Source organism: Anas platyrhynchos, chromosome 10 (genome assembly GCF_047663525.1).
Source record: "Anas platyrhynchos isolate ZD024472 breed Pekin duck chromosome 10, IASCAAS_PekinDuck_T2T, whole genome shotgun sequence".
Taxonomy (NCBI): domain Eukaryota; kingdom Metazoa; phylum Chordata; class Aves; order Anseriformes; family Anatidae; genus Anas; species Anas platyrhynchos.
Window position 1 is genome coordinate 17232531 of NC_092596.1, and position 17804 is coordinate 17250334.

The 17804-nt window shown below is 47.5% G+C and overlaps 1 protein-coding gene and 1 long non-coding RNA gene across 6 annotated transcripts in view; one reads left to right on the top strand and one right to left on the bottom strand.

Annotated features, from left to right (window-relative positions):
- The first annotated feature begins 816 nt into the window (after window positions 1-816).
- On the top strand, window positions 817-10093 carry LOC119717879 (uncharacterized). Its single transcript, XR_005268198.2, has 3 exons — window positions 817-962; window positions 1511-1593; window positions 2086-10093. It is a non-coding gene; the product is annotated as an uncharacterized lncRNA (long non-coding RNA).
- Window positions 3446-17804, bottom strand: part of ARHGEF6 (Rac/Cdc42 guanine nucleotide exchange factor 6) — a 38272-nt gene continuing 23913 nt past the window's right edge. For 2 of the 5 annotated variants that reach the window (XM_005023770.6, XM_027465235.3), the window contains 11 exons: window positions 15601-15747; window positions 14616-14702; window positions 13552-13630; window positions 13039-13172; window positions 12618-12743; window positions 9982-10002; window positions 9073-9166; window positions 8031-8120; window positions 7159-7258; window positions 6186-6240; window positions 3446-5788 (listed from right to left, as the gene is read on the bottom strand). In XM_005023770.6, coding sequence (XP_005023827.3) covers window positions 5648-5788; window positions 6186-6240; window positions 7159-7258; window positions 8031-8120; window positions 9073-9166; window positions 9982-10002; window positions 12618-12743; window positions 13039-13172; window positions 13552-13630; window positions 14616-14702; window positions 15601-15747 — 1074 coding nt within the window. In that variant the 3' untranslated portion in view covers window positions 3446-5647. The remainder of the gene's footprint in view (window positions 5789-6185; window positions 6241-7158; window positions 7259-8030; window positions 8121-9072; window positions 9167-9981; window positions 10003-12617; window positions 12744-13038; window positions 13173-13551; window positions 13631-14615; window positions 14703-15600; window positions 15748-17804) is intronic. The other 3 variants (XM_021275253.4, XM_072043015.1, XM_021275254.4) reach the window with 3 other exon arrangements.

The following is a 17804-nucleotide window of genomic DNA, read 5'->3' on the forward strand; positions in this document are numbered from 1 at the left end:
GTCTGCAAGTGGAAGAGATTTCAGATTTGAGCACTCGTTAGGGTTTGCTTGGCTTGAGGCTGCAGACCTGATCCTACTGCGGTGCTCAACTGCAGGCAGTGCCAGGACAGATGGGGCAGTCGTTGCACCACGTTGCCAGTGGTGGGTGCCTGCCACTGTCCCCTCCCAAAGGCGGGAGAGGATTGCTCAGAGGCTGCCCGCCTGGTATCACTGTAATTTAATTTGTAGTTGGGTGGCTGTTCTTCAAAGCTGCATAACTTTGCCAGAGAACGGACTGTTCTTGTCCAGTGCTATGTATAAAACTGTTTATTTAACTAGAGCTAAAACTGCCTTGTATTTGTGGACAGAAAAGGGAGACTAACCCAAAGTGCATGGGAAACTGCGTAGCGTGATGAGGTGAATGTGGCCGTGGTTGTTTTGCAGTTTATTTCAACATTTCAGGTCCCCCTGTCTGAGCACATCCAAAGCACCGTGCAGGCTGCATAGCTCTGTGCCCCACAACATGTGCTAGTGTAGGGTTTTGCACACCATCATGTGACAACTAACACCAGTGACGAATTAGGACATCTGTGGCTGGGCATTTTGCTTCGGAAGTCACTGCCTCTTCTCACCTGGGGCTGAGGCTTGCTTGGGGCATGCTGAGGCTTCCTGGGGCCCTGCTCGGGGTCTGGGAACCACAAGGACAGCAGGACAGTGCAGGGGCACAGTGGGGACAGCCAGTCCCAAACATGTCCTGGGGCAGCCTCTGCACCCTTCTTGGGGCACAGTGGGGATTTGGGGCTGAGCAGCACTGGCCACATTTTGGCCAGGCTGGGCTGGAGCAGGGGGCAGGAGGGCAGTGATGAGACACAAGGTACAGCTGTAGGGGCTCATTTAGGGGGATTTACAGCACCTGGCTAGAAGAGAAGATTCCCACACTCACCTAAGCCCTGCAGGGCTGTCTGCTTTGGATGCTGTATCAGGTCAGATACTTCAGCTACCGTATACGGGGTGGCAGGGACTACTGGGCAGCTCCTACAGTGGCACAAGTTTAACTGCATCCCTGCTGCTGCCAAAACCCAGGCAGCTCCTCCAGGATGGGCTGGTGGGGGCCGTGGGGGTAGCAGGGACAGCGTGGGGTTGGGGGTGTGCATGTGCATGGCCACTGTGGGGATAGGGTCTTGAATACTTCAGAGGGAACAAAAAGCTATCGAAGCTGTGCGCTCTGAGAAAGGAGAAAAAGTAGGATGGGTGTGAGTGGGTGGGGAGGGAAGTGCTTGCTCTCAGGCGCAGGAAACCTTCAGGAGCAGAAATGCTGTTGGGCTGAAAAACCACTAAATGAAATTGTGCAACAACAGCTGCTGCCTCCACTGCAAGTGGGGCTCCTTGCCTCGTGCCACTGTCTTTCCTGGGGCTTTTGTTTCTTGCCTCTGTTTCTTCGCTTGCCAAAAATAGCCTGTGGGATGCAGATGAGAGGTAATGCGTGGGAGGGGAGGAGATGTGTGTGCTGCCATCCAGCTGTGCATTTCAGACTGTGGCCTTCTCCTGAGCGGCTTTGTTCTCCTCCCCGGTGCCGTGGCGGACAGTTTTCCTCTCCCCGTGGAAAGTTTGAAGGTCGTCAATACATTGATTTTTCCCTCACAGTGGGGCCTCTCTGTCATTTCTTGGGCTGTGGAATTTATAGTTTGTGAGACAATTTTTCTTTGTTCTGAGTGAAGTGAAAAGGGGTTGAGGGGGAGGTGAATACCCTGGGCACAGAGGGACATAGATGAGCTGTGGCACAACAGCATGGTCATCTGCTGGGGATGGTGCTCACGTGGCTTTGCAAGTGTTGATCCCACTGGGAAATGTATTGGGTTTTAGGTTTGTGTAAGAAATGAGGCTTTTGGTTTTGTTTGTTTTCCTCAAACAAAAGTCATGATACCAGTTTCCAAGTGGGGTCCCCCCAGCTTGTGCCACCAAGCCTAGGGCTGCATGGCGGTGATGTGGCTGCTGATCTTACAAGCCTGCCCTAGCATCCCTTCCTGAATCATTCGGGCTGGAAAAGACCTCTAAGACTGTCAAGTCCAACTACTAGCCTAGCAAACGATCTTTTCCTGTCCCTAGAAAGACCAGCCCTGCTCGCCTGCTTCCCCTTGTGTTGCGGTTGCTGACCCCACACTGGGTGGCAAGATGCAGTGGGATGCAGCAGGCGGTGTTCTGAGCACCACACAGCCCCGTGGGTGATGGGAGCCTTCACTTCCCACATCCTTTTGGCTCAGGCTCGGGGGCTTTGTGGCAGTGCCACGTGCCAGTGAGGCTACTGTGAATTGGCACCGCCGGGGTTTCCCCGGCCACACCAGCGGTTTGGGCTGCACAGATGAAGCTGGTTTTTGGTGTTTTCTTTCCTGGTCTGATTTCACACTGATGGTGGTTTGGTGCCAAACCCTACTGCTTGGAGGATGCTGGTGCTGCCTCCATTATATTGCTTGTGCAAAGGGGACATTTGGGACCTGGCATAACAGAAGGGGAAAAATGGGCCCCATGTTGAGTGGGAGAATAGGATGGAGGCTTTCTGGGTAAGGCCTGGATTTGGCTTTGTATTGGCACAAGAGGGGAAATGTTCCTTCCAAAAGGTTCGGGGGTACCTGGGTCTGAATGTGGTCCTGTTCTGGCTTCGCAGTAATTCCCTGAAGCACCACTTGTGCTCAAACGTGCTCCCTTGCAGACCTCAGTGCTTTCCACCCACGGTCAGTGTGCCTTGCTTGTTTTTCTGCTTTCCTGCTCTGACTGATGTGCTTGGAGAGGAAGAGCAGGGCTGGGCACTCCTGCATGCTGAGAACAGCCATCCTCAGCCGTTCTCCTGTGCCGCTGGTCTGCTGGCTCTGAACAGCAGCCGCGGTCAAGCCTCAGACTCACTTCAGGCACAGGTTGAGAACGTGGCATCCTCACCAAAGAGTTAAAAATACCAGCATGCAGGAGGTCTTGTCCAAGTGGTAGACCAAAGGAAATCCTGTCACCACACCTAATCCCCAGAAGAAAAAAAAAAAAGTCTCAGGCAGGAAATGACTTATCTACAGCAACCAACTGGTGCAATGGAGAAGAGCAATTTCTCCATAAAGCATCCCTGTTAGCAGAGTCCATGTGGGACTTGAGGGATGGAAGTGCATCACCCTGCCCCAGGACCACCTCCCTCCCTGCTGTGGGGCCATGCAATGGTGGGAGTGACAGTCCAACTGCCAGCGTGACCATTCACACAAGCACCCCCCGGTGCCCTGTAGACTGGGGGTGGGTGGGTGATGAAGCTGTGGTGTTTTGATATCTTTTCTCAAATCAGGAATGCCCAGAGCAAGTGTTGGCTTTGCTTTCATTCTAATGTTTGCTGAGAGCTCAGTGAGGTTTTCGTATGTACCCTCTTGCTTCCCCGGGTGCAGCCCCAGAGAGAGGTGAGACAGACACAAAGGAAGCAGCACTGAGGGCTAAGAAGCAATTTTTATCCTTCTTTATTTGTTGAAAATGTCAATTAAAAAACTGTTCAAAATAAAAACATGTTAGAAAAGTTGAACTTGCATAAGTAGTTACAGTAAATAAACCTACATGACAAAGATAAACTGGAAGGCAGCTGACACAACATCCATCTAAAGACGGACTCACTGGAACCTATTTACAAAGCACTGTAAACAAAGTAAATATGGAAACATTGCTGTCCATCTGGCATGGCTTCTTTTCCTTTTTATTTTCTTTTCTTTTTTTTTGGCTTCTAGCTCTTGACAAGTGCCTGATCCAAAGTGTCCCAGTGTGCCCTGCATCACATTACATCTTAGAAACATGCATATGTACACAGCATGGGTTTTAACTGAACTGTGGGCAGCAGGGAAACATTTCTACCTTCCCGTGGGAGCACAAATGGCCCTTGCTTGACTTCCTTGCACTGACTGCACATTGCTAGCCTTGTTTCCAGCCCACCCTCGAGCAGGCAGCTGGCCTGGATGATGCTGGGGCATCTGGGCACGGCATCCCAGAACAGCACTTCAGCCATGCTAACTTGTGCAGCAAAGGTCTTTATCCTAGAAAATGATTATCCAGCACAGCAGAACTCAATTGTTGACCCAATCTTTCACCTGTGTACCCAGGCAAGGATGCAGAGAGCTGCTGTCCAACTAGGATGCCCTGGAGATGGCAAATGTAGCCAGGGAAAAAATTAAAAAGTCTGTTTTGTCCTAGAAACAGCTTAAAGAGGGCTTCTTTTTACATTCCTTGTGATGATTCAGAGTCTAGTTCTCCCCAAACACCATTTGCTATGTTCTGGCTGAATTTTAATTGCAATGAGGGAGTTGTTATTATTGCCTCTATTATATCCTTCATGAACAATGTAACCGTATGACTAAGGAGCTGCAGTGTATCTGCACGCCCTGGGACCATGCTGCCCTGTGATATACATAAGACATTATTAACTTTAACAGAAGGTTACTTGTATAATGCTGCTAAGGAAGGAAAACATCAGTTATAAACTAGGATGTAACACCAAATAAGATGAAGATAGCCGATACATATGCATGTTGTCTGTGTGCTGTGTTCGAGGAGCTGTGCATGGATCGGGAAGGTACTGCACGTCCTTGCCCCAGGAGCATTACAGCTCTTGTCAAAGCCTAAATATAAATACCTTTCCTATACCAAAAGTTCCTTTTTCCTACAGCAAAGCCCCTTTGGGGCAATGGGGGAGAAGTGACTGTTGGCTGCACGTTCCTAGCCTTTGGGAAGGAGAGCCTAACGTGGGCAGAAGGGAGCAGGGGACAAGCATATTCGGGTGTTGTTTTTGCTGTCAAGCAGTGTTTGCATTTCATACAGAGAAAAGCATGTCCTGCAAGGGGAAGCACAGCAAAACTATAAATTCATACAATACCTGGACACTCAAAGTGAAAAGAAGGCAGGGTGTAGGAGTTTAGGGTCATGCTTAACAAAAGGGGCTGGGGACAGAACAGCAGTTACCCGTTGTGCTAATCACGAGCTGTTAGGAGGCAGTACTGTGCAACATACCTTCCCGTGCGCTCTGACAGGTGCTCCACATCTGACTTCCCCAAGGAGTTAAAATGTCTTCATGTTAATTGCACATTTTAATCAGTATCAAGGCCACACGGGAACCACAGTATTGCTGGGCTCTAGTTCGCTACAGTCAACTAATGGGGAAAAAAGAAGGTGGATGGGAAAAGCTTCCCCAGTTGTGATTATCTGAAAAAAAGGAGCAAGGTGCTTTTTGGTTTCTGCTCAATGCCAACTCAGTAATGTTTTCATTCAATAAATAGGTACCGGTGCTTTTGAAAAGAATGAAAGCATTAAAAAGTGCTTAAGCTTCCTCTAGGAAACTGCTGCCATACCCTTTGTGAGCGGCAATCGCTAGCAGAGATTGTGTTTGCTCCCAGTAGTAGGTACGATGAGGTATTAGTTGCTGCAGATGAATTGTGAATCACGGACCGCTTGCTGACTGTTTTAGTTGTGATCGATTGTTTCTGTTTGCTTTATTTCCTTATTGGATGGAAGAAAAACTATTTTTTTTTTCTCTCTGACATTTTTTTGGTAACAAAATCCCCCAAACCAACAAAATAAGGAGCAAGAAGAGGCAAAGGATCCAGTTCTGCTTCCCAAAAAACACCTGAGGTCACACACCACTGCCAGCAGCTTCTCCCCAAATTCAGGCAATCAGAGACGACTTGCGCCCCGTGTCCTCCCTGGCACACTCATCTGTCTGCTTCAGCAGCCTTCGGACCAGCTTCTCCAAGTCCTTCCTGGATTTGAGCTCTTCCTCCAAACACTGTTTCATCCTTTTGTTCTCCTACAATGTGAAAAATAAAGGAACAAAGATGCAGTTAATGCCCATGCACTTGATGCAATGATGTACTTCTGTGTGCCTGGCTGTATGTGACTCAGAGGCAAGATACCAGGGACATTTGGCAGGTCAATGCTCATTTGAGAGGATGAACATGCATTACGTGTGGTCTGAGCTGTTCAAGCAGACCCTCACCACCTTACAGACACACAAAGAAGTTCCAGGACTAAGCAGGCAGAAGCATCCTCCTGGAAACCCAATTCCAAGCCTGGATGGAGGACCCTGTCATGGCACCATCCAGCTGCACGCACAGAGCAGCTTCAGGATGGGACCAACAATTGGTGAGATGTTTCTTGGGCATGGACCAGTCGACTCACAGCACAAACAAAACCACTCAAATTACCTGCTTCAGTTCCTTGACTTCATCTTTCAGTGCATAAACTGTGTCAACGAGGCTCCTGCAAAAAAAAAATATGCAAAAACTCAAAAACCAAACTAAAACAGAACGAGCTGAAGTGCAGTAAAACAGCAACAACGTGGGAGCTTTTGTGACTGAAGCACTTATGGGGAAGGTGCTTCCAGCTCCCTTTTCTCCACTGCCAATTGCAGGCATTGGGCTGCCACTGGCACTGTTACCTATGAAGTCACTCTGGAAACAGAGCCCAGGAGCATTTATGGACTACCAGCCAAAAATTCAGGGCTCTTTTCTCAACACTGAAGGAAAAAAAAAAAAAAAAGCAAACCAAGCAACCTTGTTCTGCTCTCTTTAAGTTAACAACAAAGGTCTGTGGCTTTGGCTTCCTTGTTTATGCTACTGCAAAAAAAAAAAAAAGTTTTAAAATTGAAGTGCCTGAGTATCTTTTGTTAAATGGCCCTGATTCCTTGAGGTTGTGCTTGGAGAGGAAAAAAAAAAAACAAGGAATGCATTGCCTGGGTTAGAAAAGGAGGGGACCAACGTAATAACCCAGATGCTGAAGCGTTAAGTGCTATGGAGCAGACTGGGAGCACTCACAGGCAGCATCACACAGCCTCACGAGGGGTAGCAGCAGCCTGCTATGTCTGTAGCTTAAAAAAAAAAAAACACTTGTTTGGTTCTGTCCTCCCTGACCCAGTTCAATACATCCGGAGAGGCTCTGGGACGCAATAAATGCTCTCAAGACCCAGGCACAGGCTCCCAGGAGGCTGCAGCCATGTCAGAGCAGCTGGGAATGTGACTCTGTTCTCGAAAAGGGACAAAATAGCAACTGGAATAGCCCGGCATTTCTGGCACAGCCAGGATAAGGCTCCTGACCACTTCTGTGGGCAGACGACGGAGAGGGCACTGTTTTTTAACCATCCTTCCAAAAAGTGACAGGGGAATCTGCAGCCTTGCTTACTTTTCCTCGGTGACAGTCTGGCCATTGCTTCTTGTTTCCTCGATGATGATTTTCTCTTCCTCAGGAAGAAGGACTTGGGGGATGGAGTCTTTACGGGAGCCTGTGTGCAAGAATTACTCATCAGGAAGAAAAAGGGAGACTTTCCCTGGCGCCCACGCCGTGCCGGAGGCAGCACAGCAAATGCAGCCGTCACTCGCCCTGGGAGCGGGAGGCTCGGCAGGGTTAAATGCGGGCTGGGGTGTGCGGCTGAGCCAGAGCCAGGCCACGAAGGGAAAGTTTCCAAGAGTGCTCAGGGCACCTAAAGCTACATCATTATTTATAAATTAAATCACTCAGTTCAGGTCAAGAGCTCTCAGAAGAAATATGGTCTCCCTTCTATAAATATGCCATTATTTGATAGTTCAGTGATTTAATTTGACATCTTACCAGCAATGATAAATAGTTATATTTCCAGAGTTTAAGATGTTAGATAGGTTCTTATGAAGTAGCTTGTTCTAAACATGCAGCTGATTGAGAGATAATATTCATGCTTCCTTTCTAAAGCTATATGCAACCTGAGATTACTATCAGATTTTCAGTGCTGACAGCCACAGGCACTGACTAGGTTCGTTTAATTCCTAACAAGTGCTGCAAGTGCTGGTGAAGTAGCTGTGTCTCATCTACCCTCCTACCTCCTCATTCTCTGTGTTTAGAAGAAAAACAATGGCAACTAAACCACTAGGTAGATGAAGCTCCCTTATCTTGAAGATTGAACACCACACAGTTTCCTAGCATGAGTCTCATTGCTGTCTGATGCAACCATCTGTTTTTTTCCCAGACAGGTTATCAGTGTTACAGGCAGAATGAACATTAACTAATCTGTTTGTGCCCACCTGAACTGAGAGCTTGCTGGAAGCCTGCCCCGGTACAGTATGCCTCGATCACCTTCAAGATCTGAGCATCTTCTTCCAATGCAGCAGTACCTGTAAGACATTGCAGACAACAGCTGCCACAAAAAGCCAGGTGCTCTGGATTCTTCTCTCCCAGCCTTCCTGTTAAGGGACTTCAGAGCAAGAGAGCATTGTTTCCTCGACTGACAGTCTTGGGGACTTTCCCTAATCCCTTTTCGAATTCCCTTACATTTTCTGGCCTTTGCAACATCCTGTGACATCAAGCACTATGACTAAATGGTATGAAAAAGCCCTTCTAGGGCTCACCTTAGCAAAATTTGGGGGATGATGCCTGACTTTGGGTGCCAGCAGCACAGGGAGATGGGCAGGCAGAACAGCCTTCCTGGGAGGGCTTCCCAGAGGAGGACAGTGCCCTGGGGATGTTTGGTACAGCCACAACACAATAGGACTCTGAAAGGTGAAGTCTTCATTCCTAACCCTAGTTCAGTGCTAATTTCAAGTAACCTCAAGGTCATACTGCAGCAGCGTACCACTGGCCTTTCACCCCTCCCTCTCCCAAGGAATACCCCAGACTGGCTTCAGGTAGCAGTCAGGACATCTTTCTTTGCAGGTGAACACCTCTGCAAGAACAGGGCCTCATTTTTATTCTCTTGTGCCCTGTGGAAATGGCTCCAGGACCTGACAGCATGGACGGGTAAGAGTTTGTCCCAGCTCAGACACATCTGGTGTGCACTTCTAGTGCAGCTTTTAATTGTTTTGACATAGTCTCTTGGCTTCGTAGCCACAAGACCACCCAGAGCCACGTGATCTCACAGTAAGAATCATGATGAGGACAGTCACAGCTCGGAGGGGATCTGTAAGTGCCTGGGAAAGGCTGCACGTGCAGGAGCCTCCCATGCTCAGCAGCACGTAGGCTTGCTCATGTGCCACATTCAGCGCCATAAGAAAGGTTGCTCTCAAAGCCCCGTGGAGATTACTGAGCACAAAGAAACCACAGAAAAGAAGAGAAAAATTCAACACTTACTTTTCCTAATAACAAACTCTTCATCTGATGCTTTTCTCTCAGTTTTCCTTTTTGGAAGAAACTTCTTCATGGTTTTTGGACTTTTGCTGGAGTCCTATAGAGAAACAGACTCTTGTATTTGACCAGAACCAAAGGCAGCTCAAACAATGGAGCAGCTCAGGTTGAATGTGGCTGTCTGTGTTATGCACAACACATTAGAGAACTACAAAGCAGACAACGGCAAAGCTGGAGAACATTATGCTTTTTGCCTTTCCCATGCACTAGTCCTTTAGCCACTGCTCCCTCTAACAGCGGTGGGAATTGCACCTGCAGGTCCAGGGCAGGACACACTCCTTTAGCAAATATCCCTCAGCTAATATCCTTTGGCCAAAGAATTCCAACATATTCACAGCACTTCGGGTCTTTGTTAGAAAACCTAAAATACTGTTTATTTCCTTGACTCAATTTGATTTCTAATTAAAAAGAAGTGGGCAAATGACATCGTTTCTCAATGTATACAATTTGTTTGAGAGTATACATACCCCCCAACATACATGGAAAACAAACAAATACACACAAAGTTAGTGTTTGCTTTGACTCCACAAGTAAGAAACATAAGCTTTTAGCTTTTATCTCCTTCACTGAGTTACAAGTCATGCTGATTTGGAGAGAATTAGTATATTAATAGGTTACATGCAATACAAACTTTAAGGAATGACAAGTGGCAGGAGAGGCATGCCAGGAAGTTTAGTACCACAATCCTAAATCCTTCTCGAAAGATCTCTCAAAATACATTTACCAGTCACCACTGACTCTCATGTTAACTTACTGATACAGCCAGGCAAAATTAGAGTCATGCAAGCACAAGAAGCATGAACAGCAATAAGCAGTCTTTGCCACGATAAGCCAAAGAGATGTATCTACCCTTACCTTTAAGATATAAGACATCCTCTACAATGAATATGCAAAGAAAGAGAAGATGAGTGTGAGAGACTGATGATTTTACTGACCAAGTCCATTAAATCAACATTTCTAAACCACATTTAAATGTTAGTGTTGTGATTAATTTGGCACACCCTCTGTACTGGTTTTGCTATCAACATGCAAAGAACGGTGTTATGCAAAACTGAAAAAGTTACATGTGAAACGCATGGTAAGTGGGCATTAATGCACTCTGAACACGTCAAAATAGAGAACATGCCTCCTGTGTTAGTAGTAGATTCCTGTACCTATTGGTTGCTTAAGAGAAAAGTGCTTAAAATAGGCTAGCACCTACATAGCTGGTGCCAGTGCTGCAGCCACCCAGCACACCTGGCTCCGTCGAGCCCCAGGGAGGAAGGGATGTGCTGCTCTGCCCAATCTGGTGACAATCCCCCAAGACCTTGTCTTCTCAAAGGGGACCCTCCTGGAGGGCACCTGCCATGCTCACTGGAAACCTGATAGTATCAGGCATCGGTGCAGTAGGATTTCCCTCCATACCCTGCAGAGGGTCCCATCCGTGGGATGCCCGGCACAGGGAGTCTCACTGCTCTCCTGCCAGTCTGGCCAACAAAAGCTAGAAATCCTGATGCTAAAAACCCCTTCACCTAATGCAAAGCAGGCCGCTTAAAAATAGAAAAGGAAAAAAAAAAAGTGGAAATCATCTGTAAATCTTTTTCGCTTTGCTAACCTGAATCCGGACACACTGCTTTACCCACAGCACCTGCTCTGTCATTTCAAATGATTACTGGAAACAGAACAGGAAAAATGACCCAATTTCAATGGAAATAACAACAGTGCTGTGCGGTATGCGAGCAGGTTCTGGGGTTTCCTGAACACAACTAGGTATGAGGAAATGCACAAGACTATGCCATCCCATCCGACGTTACTAGTAGCCAATTAAAGTAACACTGGATGTCTGAAAATCTCTAATCTTGTAAACCAAACTCCCCTACTCCCTTCCCTGCAAATAACATTTGATATTTGTATTCATTCATTATCTCTTTGTTATAGAAAGGTGATGTGCTGAGCTGTTAGCATAGTTCACTTTGTGCCCTACTTTAATTTTAGGCCAACAACTGAACTTATTTTGCGTTTGTCGTTACAAGCTTGTGTCCGTGGGCTGCATGCCCACGCCCAATGCAAGGACATGGATTTTCTCTATCTGGGGACTTAGAACCCTCTGCAGTGCCTTTACCTGAAGGCTCATTAGAGTTGGGAGGGATGCCTGTGTCCATGTTTTTGGTCCTTCCACGCCCTGCATGCTGCCATCCAGCTTGCAGCCCCATCCTGCCCCTGGAGCTCCCTGCCAGCACAGCCTCTCTTGAAAAACCTCTCGGCTCCTTTCTATGCAGATGGTTTAACTTCTGCTGTGTGCAGCCGAGAATAACTGAGAAATTGCAGAGAGCTGTGGTATTAATGATATCACTCAATTTGTGGTTTTGCTCTGCATTATAAATAAATACCATCCTTGCACTTTCACACAGCAAAATTTCTCCTCTAATTAAAGCCTTTCCTTATATTTTAATGCACCATGCAAGCACAGGACTGTTTAGTCTACATCAGGGATTTGGAACATGCAAAGATTAAGGGTGGTTTCCAGTCTGCTTGTTTGGTTTTGGAACAATTTAATTCCCAAAGTGAAACGCACTGCTTAATGAATTTTAAGAAGTAAACCTAACAAAACGCTGTGAAGCTACCTAGAATCTGCCTGGAGCAGAGGACCCACAGCCCCGCCGGCTGCTGGGCATTCCAGTCCTTGGATGCTGGGGGGCTGAGCCAGGCACGAGCTCCATCCCTGTCCCTGTCCCTGCTGGGAGCCTGGGCAGTGACGCTCCCAGGCTGCTGTACCAAGAAAGGCTGGTGACTCAGAACCGGAGTGCTCATTCAGTAAAAGGAACGTTACAGAGTTACTGGTGAGTAATCCCAAAAGTTTACCGCAAGGTAGGGAAGGACAGCACTGCAGTTGCAACAGGGGGTGAGAATGGGAGCTGGGGTTTATTTTGGGTTTCCCCATACCACCTCCTGCCTCCCAGGCTGGGGGTTGCTGCGGGGGAAGCGACGCCCCAGCTGCTGCATCCCAGCAAGTTACGGGTATGCAAAGCACTGGGGTTGAGCACCCCACAAAAACATAGGTGAGAATCATACAGGATACCAACAGGCCTTTTCCTCCTCCTCTTGGTGCAGCATGGCTGGGGGCTCGATCCTGAGTGCTGCTGTGACACAGCTCTGGCCAAACCCAGAGGAGGAGACTGGTGACATCCGGCAGGCGGGGTAAGGACGCTGCAAGCTACAGCAACAAAATGCCCTGCACCTGTCCCAAGAGCGCTGGCTACAGCAAACACCAGGGACAGGGCTGACTCTGCAAACACGTGCTCATGCTTTGCTTGCAGCTCAAAGCCAGCTGCAGCAACAAGCACCCATCGTTGGTTTGCACGGCTGGGCATAGCTTTACACAGTATTTTTTCTCAGCATCCCTATTAACTGAAGGAGCAGCAAACCTGTGCCTTCACGATGGGTAAGAAACCTGGGCACAAGCGCTAGGGATTGCCATGAAATCAGGGTCCTCTGCACGCACGCAGGATTACCTCCTTGTAACTCAGTGCCGCTGATGGTCTGAGTGGAGGAGCAGGACGGAGGCAGCTCAAGCTCCAAGGCTTGAGGATTTTGGGGGGTTCCAGAGGGCCACGGATCTGTCCGGTTGAGCTAAATGTCTGAGAAAATAGATGAGAAGCAGTGAAGATTGTTAGCCACCAAACAAAGTAGTCAAGCAGAGGGGGATGGACAAAGGTTCACCATGAATGCCTTTTAGATACCTGAGTTGCAACAAAATTAGGGCAGGATATATGAACAATGGTACAAGCACCGCATGGTTATAAACAAAACTGCAGGATGTGAAAAGTTTTATAGCTGTATTACCTCAATATCACAGCACGCTGCTGAAAAAGAGAGATCAGCCAGGGCTGAGAAACAACAGGCAGCAAACAGGCTGGGAGGCAGCACGCTTACCGAATGAGCGCTCCAGGACTGCGTTTTGGATACGGTGTTGCATGTCCCTTTGGTCAGCCTTTGCAAGTGGTCAAGCCATTCGTGCAAGTCCTGGCTGGTGCTGCAGGACACAGTGATCCGCTCTGTCATGTTCCCTGCAGCAGAGGGTCAAACATCCATCTTTAGTAAGTGGTAGAGATGCAGGAAGAAACACAGGAGGAGCTCAGCTCAGCAGGGCAGCAAGTGGCTCCTCTGTTTGCAAAGGTCAGTGGCCAGAGACCACAAAGATGTGGCTGCCTGTCCTGCTCTGGGCTGCCAGTGCTAGGCAGCCTTGGAGCAGCACAGAGATGCCAAGGGAACCGGCACTGGGAGGAGGTAGCCTCAGCCAGGAGGGACATGCCCAGAACTCAGACAACACATGGTAAAAGAGCAAAAAGCACAGCGTGGTGGTTGTGAGGAGGAGGAGGACTGGTATCACTGGTGACAGCTGCTGTTCGGGCTGGTAGGACGGCCCCAGGCAGGGGCCACACTCACCTCCAATTTCAAACATGTGCTCGTTCCCTTCAGCATCTTCCAGCTTTGTCAGCGTCATTCCTGTTAAAGGCAGCTTTCCCTAGGAGAATTGAGGAGGAGTCAATGTCTGCATCTACTTCCCATGTTGTTCTGCTCCTTTCTGCTGACTCTTTGGGAACTGCCATTAAAAACTGATTAGCGAAGGCCTCAGACTGCAGGAAGAGTATCCTTTAATGTATGGATCTAGATTTCCCTGCACAATTAGGTCAACCCCCTGAGAAGTGGCTCCCATGACAACTGAGTCATCCCCAGCTCATCTGCCACCCTTTCTATTCATGAGGTGCAAACCCTTTTTACAAAGAAGTCAGGACTATCAACTTCCCCTCTTTTTTCTGAAAGCCTTCCCTCTCCCTCTGTTTTGCATGGTGCGCTGCCCGTTCACCTTACTCCCATTGGTGGGTAAAATCTAAACACCCAGCCAAATCCTTCCCAAATCTTCACCGTCTGCCTCACCACCTTCTCATATGACACATCAGCAGAGGAGTGTCCTTTTCCTGGAGGGCATTGATTGTTTCAGGCAACTGGAGAGAAGCCAAGCTCGAAAGAGCCTGATGGCAGCCATTCAGAATAGTAAGACACCTGAAGCGCATCATTTGGGGTGCCTCACACACAGGAGATGTGGGCTTGTTTATAGTGGGCTTTGTAATAGTGAAATATTGTACGGAGACAGCACAACACTGACAACCAGCTGGCTGTCTGGGGCAAAACCCCACAGCTGGCTCCCGACACTTGACACACACACTGAATTCTTGAGAAGAGCATGAAGGATAGGGATTGGTGTGTTTGATTTTTATATTTTTTCTAATTTCAAAGTATTCACACTTAACAAATGCTGCCTGACCAGTTGGCAGGACAAAGCTACTTGCAATAAGTGTCCTGGCATGCATGGCAAAACCAAGCCTTGGTTCCCAGCCCATTTACATAAAACAGAGATTTACGGAGGGAGGGGATTTGAATTTGATCAGAGATATCTGATTTCCTGTTTCACACCTAATGCCTTGCAATTTCAAATTAAGCATGCCTACCTGATAGATGAACCCACTCATCCGTGGGCTTGCAGACAGCATGAGCAAAACATTGGAAAACAACAAGAAATACCGCTCTTCTTTCTCCTGCGGGGGTAAGAATTTAGGTTAGTCCAGTTCGCAGTGTACCATGAGTACTTTCCTGCAGCAAAAGGTACCCACTGCAGCTGGAACCACAGCCTTAGAGAGACCAAACTCAAACCAATTATTTTGGCTTTTATTTCTTTACAGCATCTTATGCTGTAAAGCTGTACCAGCTTTTCCTAGGGAGCCTACATACATTTTTGTCTGCACGCTGCTAGTCCTAAAGATGTTACTAATTTGTCCCCAGCAGTTCACATCCCAAACAAAACTCGGGGACTAGACTCTGCAGGGTTTTGTTTTACAGGTCTTCCCTTCCCAGGGAAAAGTTGTTATAGCAAGCAAGTAATTCATCGATAAGTGGGCACTTTCACAGACAGCAAACACCAAACATGTGGCATATATGGGTCTAACACTATTGGTAAGCATCTGCTGAAAGCAAAGGTGTGATACTTCGGGACCAGCGATGGGTTTGGCAGGGATCCCTCCAGTTCCCTGCTAAACACAGTCAGCTCTGGAGTGGAACATCATTACAGCCACCATGCTGCGCACAGGACGTGGCAAAACGATGATGCTAATGCACACTTGAAAGTCACTCTCATTTCTCAGAGTAAGTCACAGGGGGAAAGGAGAGGAATTAGTGTACTGTATGACACTAATACTCTTCTTTTGCTGGAAAAGTGTGTCACTGAAGGGCTGAAGCTAAGCAACCAGGTCTTGATACCTGACTCTAACAGACGTGCACAGTTCCAGTTGTGCAGTGTTTGTCCCAGTAAAATTATGTACTGGCATTATTTGTGAGCACTTTGCTGGCCTGGGGTCAGAGTAGTTGTCACCTTGCACAGCTGATCCCCCAAGCAGAGGGCATTTGGTCACAATGTCTTTACCTGGAAGCTGCACTCACCTCGCTCCCCCCACTCTGCACCATAACCTGGGACATGTAGATGATGTTTCCCATCGTTTTTATGTCCTCTCCTTCCCAGCGCTGAATGGATTCAGAAAGGATCTGCAGCTCAAGTTGTTTCCTCTTCCTCAGTTCCTGACACTGAGTCTGGAAATCACCACGGTATGTTTTGTTAGCAAAAGTGCAGATGCAAATGCAGACCATCCTAAGGAAGATGGTTTCACCAGCCAAGCCTGCATGTGGGCTCAGTGCTCAAAAGATTGCACCACATGCAAAACTTGATTGCAGTGCTCCAGGTTTCACTGCTTTACCCCAAAAGAGACACAGAATGATGAGACAAACTTAGCAAAGGTTGATAGTATTGGCCAGAGTTACACATACAAAACGCTTGCCTTCTTGTGAAAGCATCACTACTTTTCAACCAGAAAAGCCTGCTTTGGCTCTATTACACAAACCTTGTCAAAAATCACACCACAGCAATTTATGATGTAATGAATATGTTAAAATGTCAAAGAAATTGCAAACTGTACCGAGCAAACCTTTCTTTCCAAACCAGTTCTACCTCTGAGACTACAGGGTCACATTTTCCAAACCAAGATAGCCACAGAGTTAAATGTTGCTCATTTTGCTGGTGCTCAGAAAGATTCGTCCAACTTTGCTGAAACAGCAAAAAAACTTATCCTTGCAGCACTGCAAAGCCCCCACAACTCAGATAGGCAGATATTTTCTTATCAAAATCTGCAAACCCAGAAGTGAAAACTTGGCACAGTATTTCAGCAATGCAGTACAGCAACACAAAAGGGAGCTTCTGAAGCTGCCACGATTTGAAAGACTGCAGCGATACTTGCAGTTGTGGACTCTTAGAGCTCCATGGAGCAGCCGGTCTTGCAGCTGCTTTCAGCAAGCAAAGGACAATGCTGACTGAGCAAAGGCAGCCCTGCAAATCCAAGCAAAACTTGTTTTAACTGACCTTTCTGCCAATGGGAAAAATTGCTGCAAGGCCAAATCTGGGCTCAGTTTTCACCCACTGCTTGGTTTTTCCAAACCCTGGTTTCTGATGGAGATTTTCCTCCTTTCAGACTCAGGAAGGAGTTGAGTTTCATGCAAATTCTTTGACTATCCAGATCTTCAGGCATGCCCAAAGGAAAGGCTGCCCTGGGTCTAGTATAAAAAGACACAATTTTGTGGGGGCTTCCTCTGGTTTTGCAACTACTGGGTGCTTCAGCAGCTCCCTGATTGTCTGAATTTGAAGTTCTCAGGATGCAAATTCATACTAAATGCACAGCAGTCCACCACGATCTGTACAGAGGCAGCAAACGGCAGAGTTCTGCAATTACTGCTCTGCCTTTGCCCAGGAGCCTCTGGTCCCAGGCACCACGTGTGCATTGCGAGGAGCATCTCTGCCCATCTAACCTCAAACCTATGCCAAACCCCTTTCGTTCTACCATAATTACGCTGCATTGCTCAGTGCACTTTTCAAGTAAAAAAACTTACGAGCATTCCTACAGATGAATGACATCTTATAATTTAACTGAATTATTCCCCTACTACCTACTAGAATTAATGGAACGGGAGCTGAGTTTCTAAGTAAATGTAACATGATCGCCCTTTCCTGTTTTCTATGAACTTTCTCCTCCGCATCTTTTATCTGCACTGCTAAGCACTGAAAGCCTGCATCTGCCAAGCTAAGGAAGGAAGTTGGACCACATCTGGAGCGGTTATAGTGAAAGGTATTTAATGGCTACAAAGAGAAATGACAGCTTTTATTATAATCGAAAGAAAGCTTTGCTAGGTAAAACCTTTGTGCATGTGGATGGTTTTCACCCCTCTTTTTGATCTCATTGCACTAGGATTTTGAGGGGCATAGGTAACACAGCGCACAGAAACAGAGCTGGTATCTTCCTCTGACTCAACAGTTTGCTGCTATTTGTCCATTCCCCACTGATGGCCATAGAACCAGGAGCCACAAATATCTGCACCATGGCCAGGGCCTCCTGATGCCCATGGTGCGCATCTCAACAAAGCCCTGAGCTGTCCACAAAGGGGACCCTTCGGCTGGCACCAGCATTTGAGTCAGACGCCAGTACTAACCTTTCACAGCTCACCTGCAAGAGCAAGGGGCAGTATAGTTGTATAGTTTCAAGGGGGAAATTACCAGGGTAAAAAGGCAAAAGGAGATGAAAGGGACCCAGCCACCACCACTA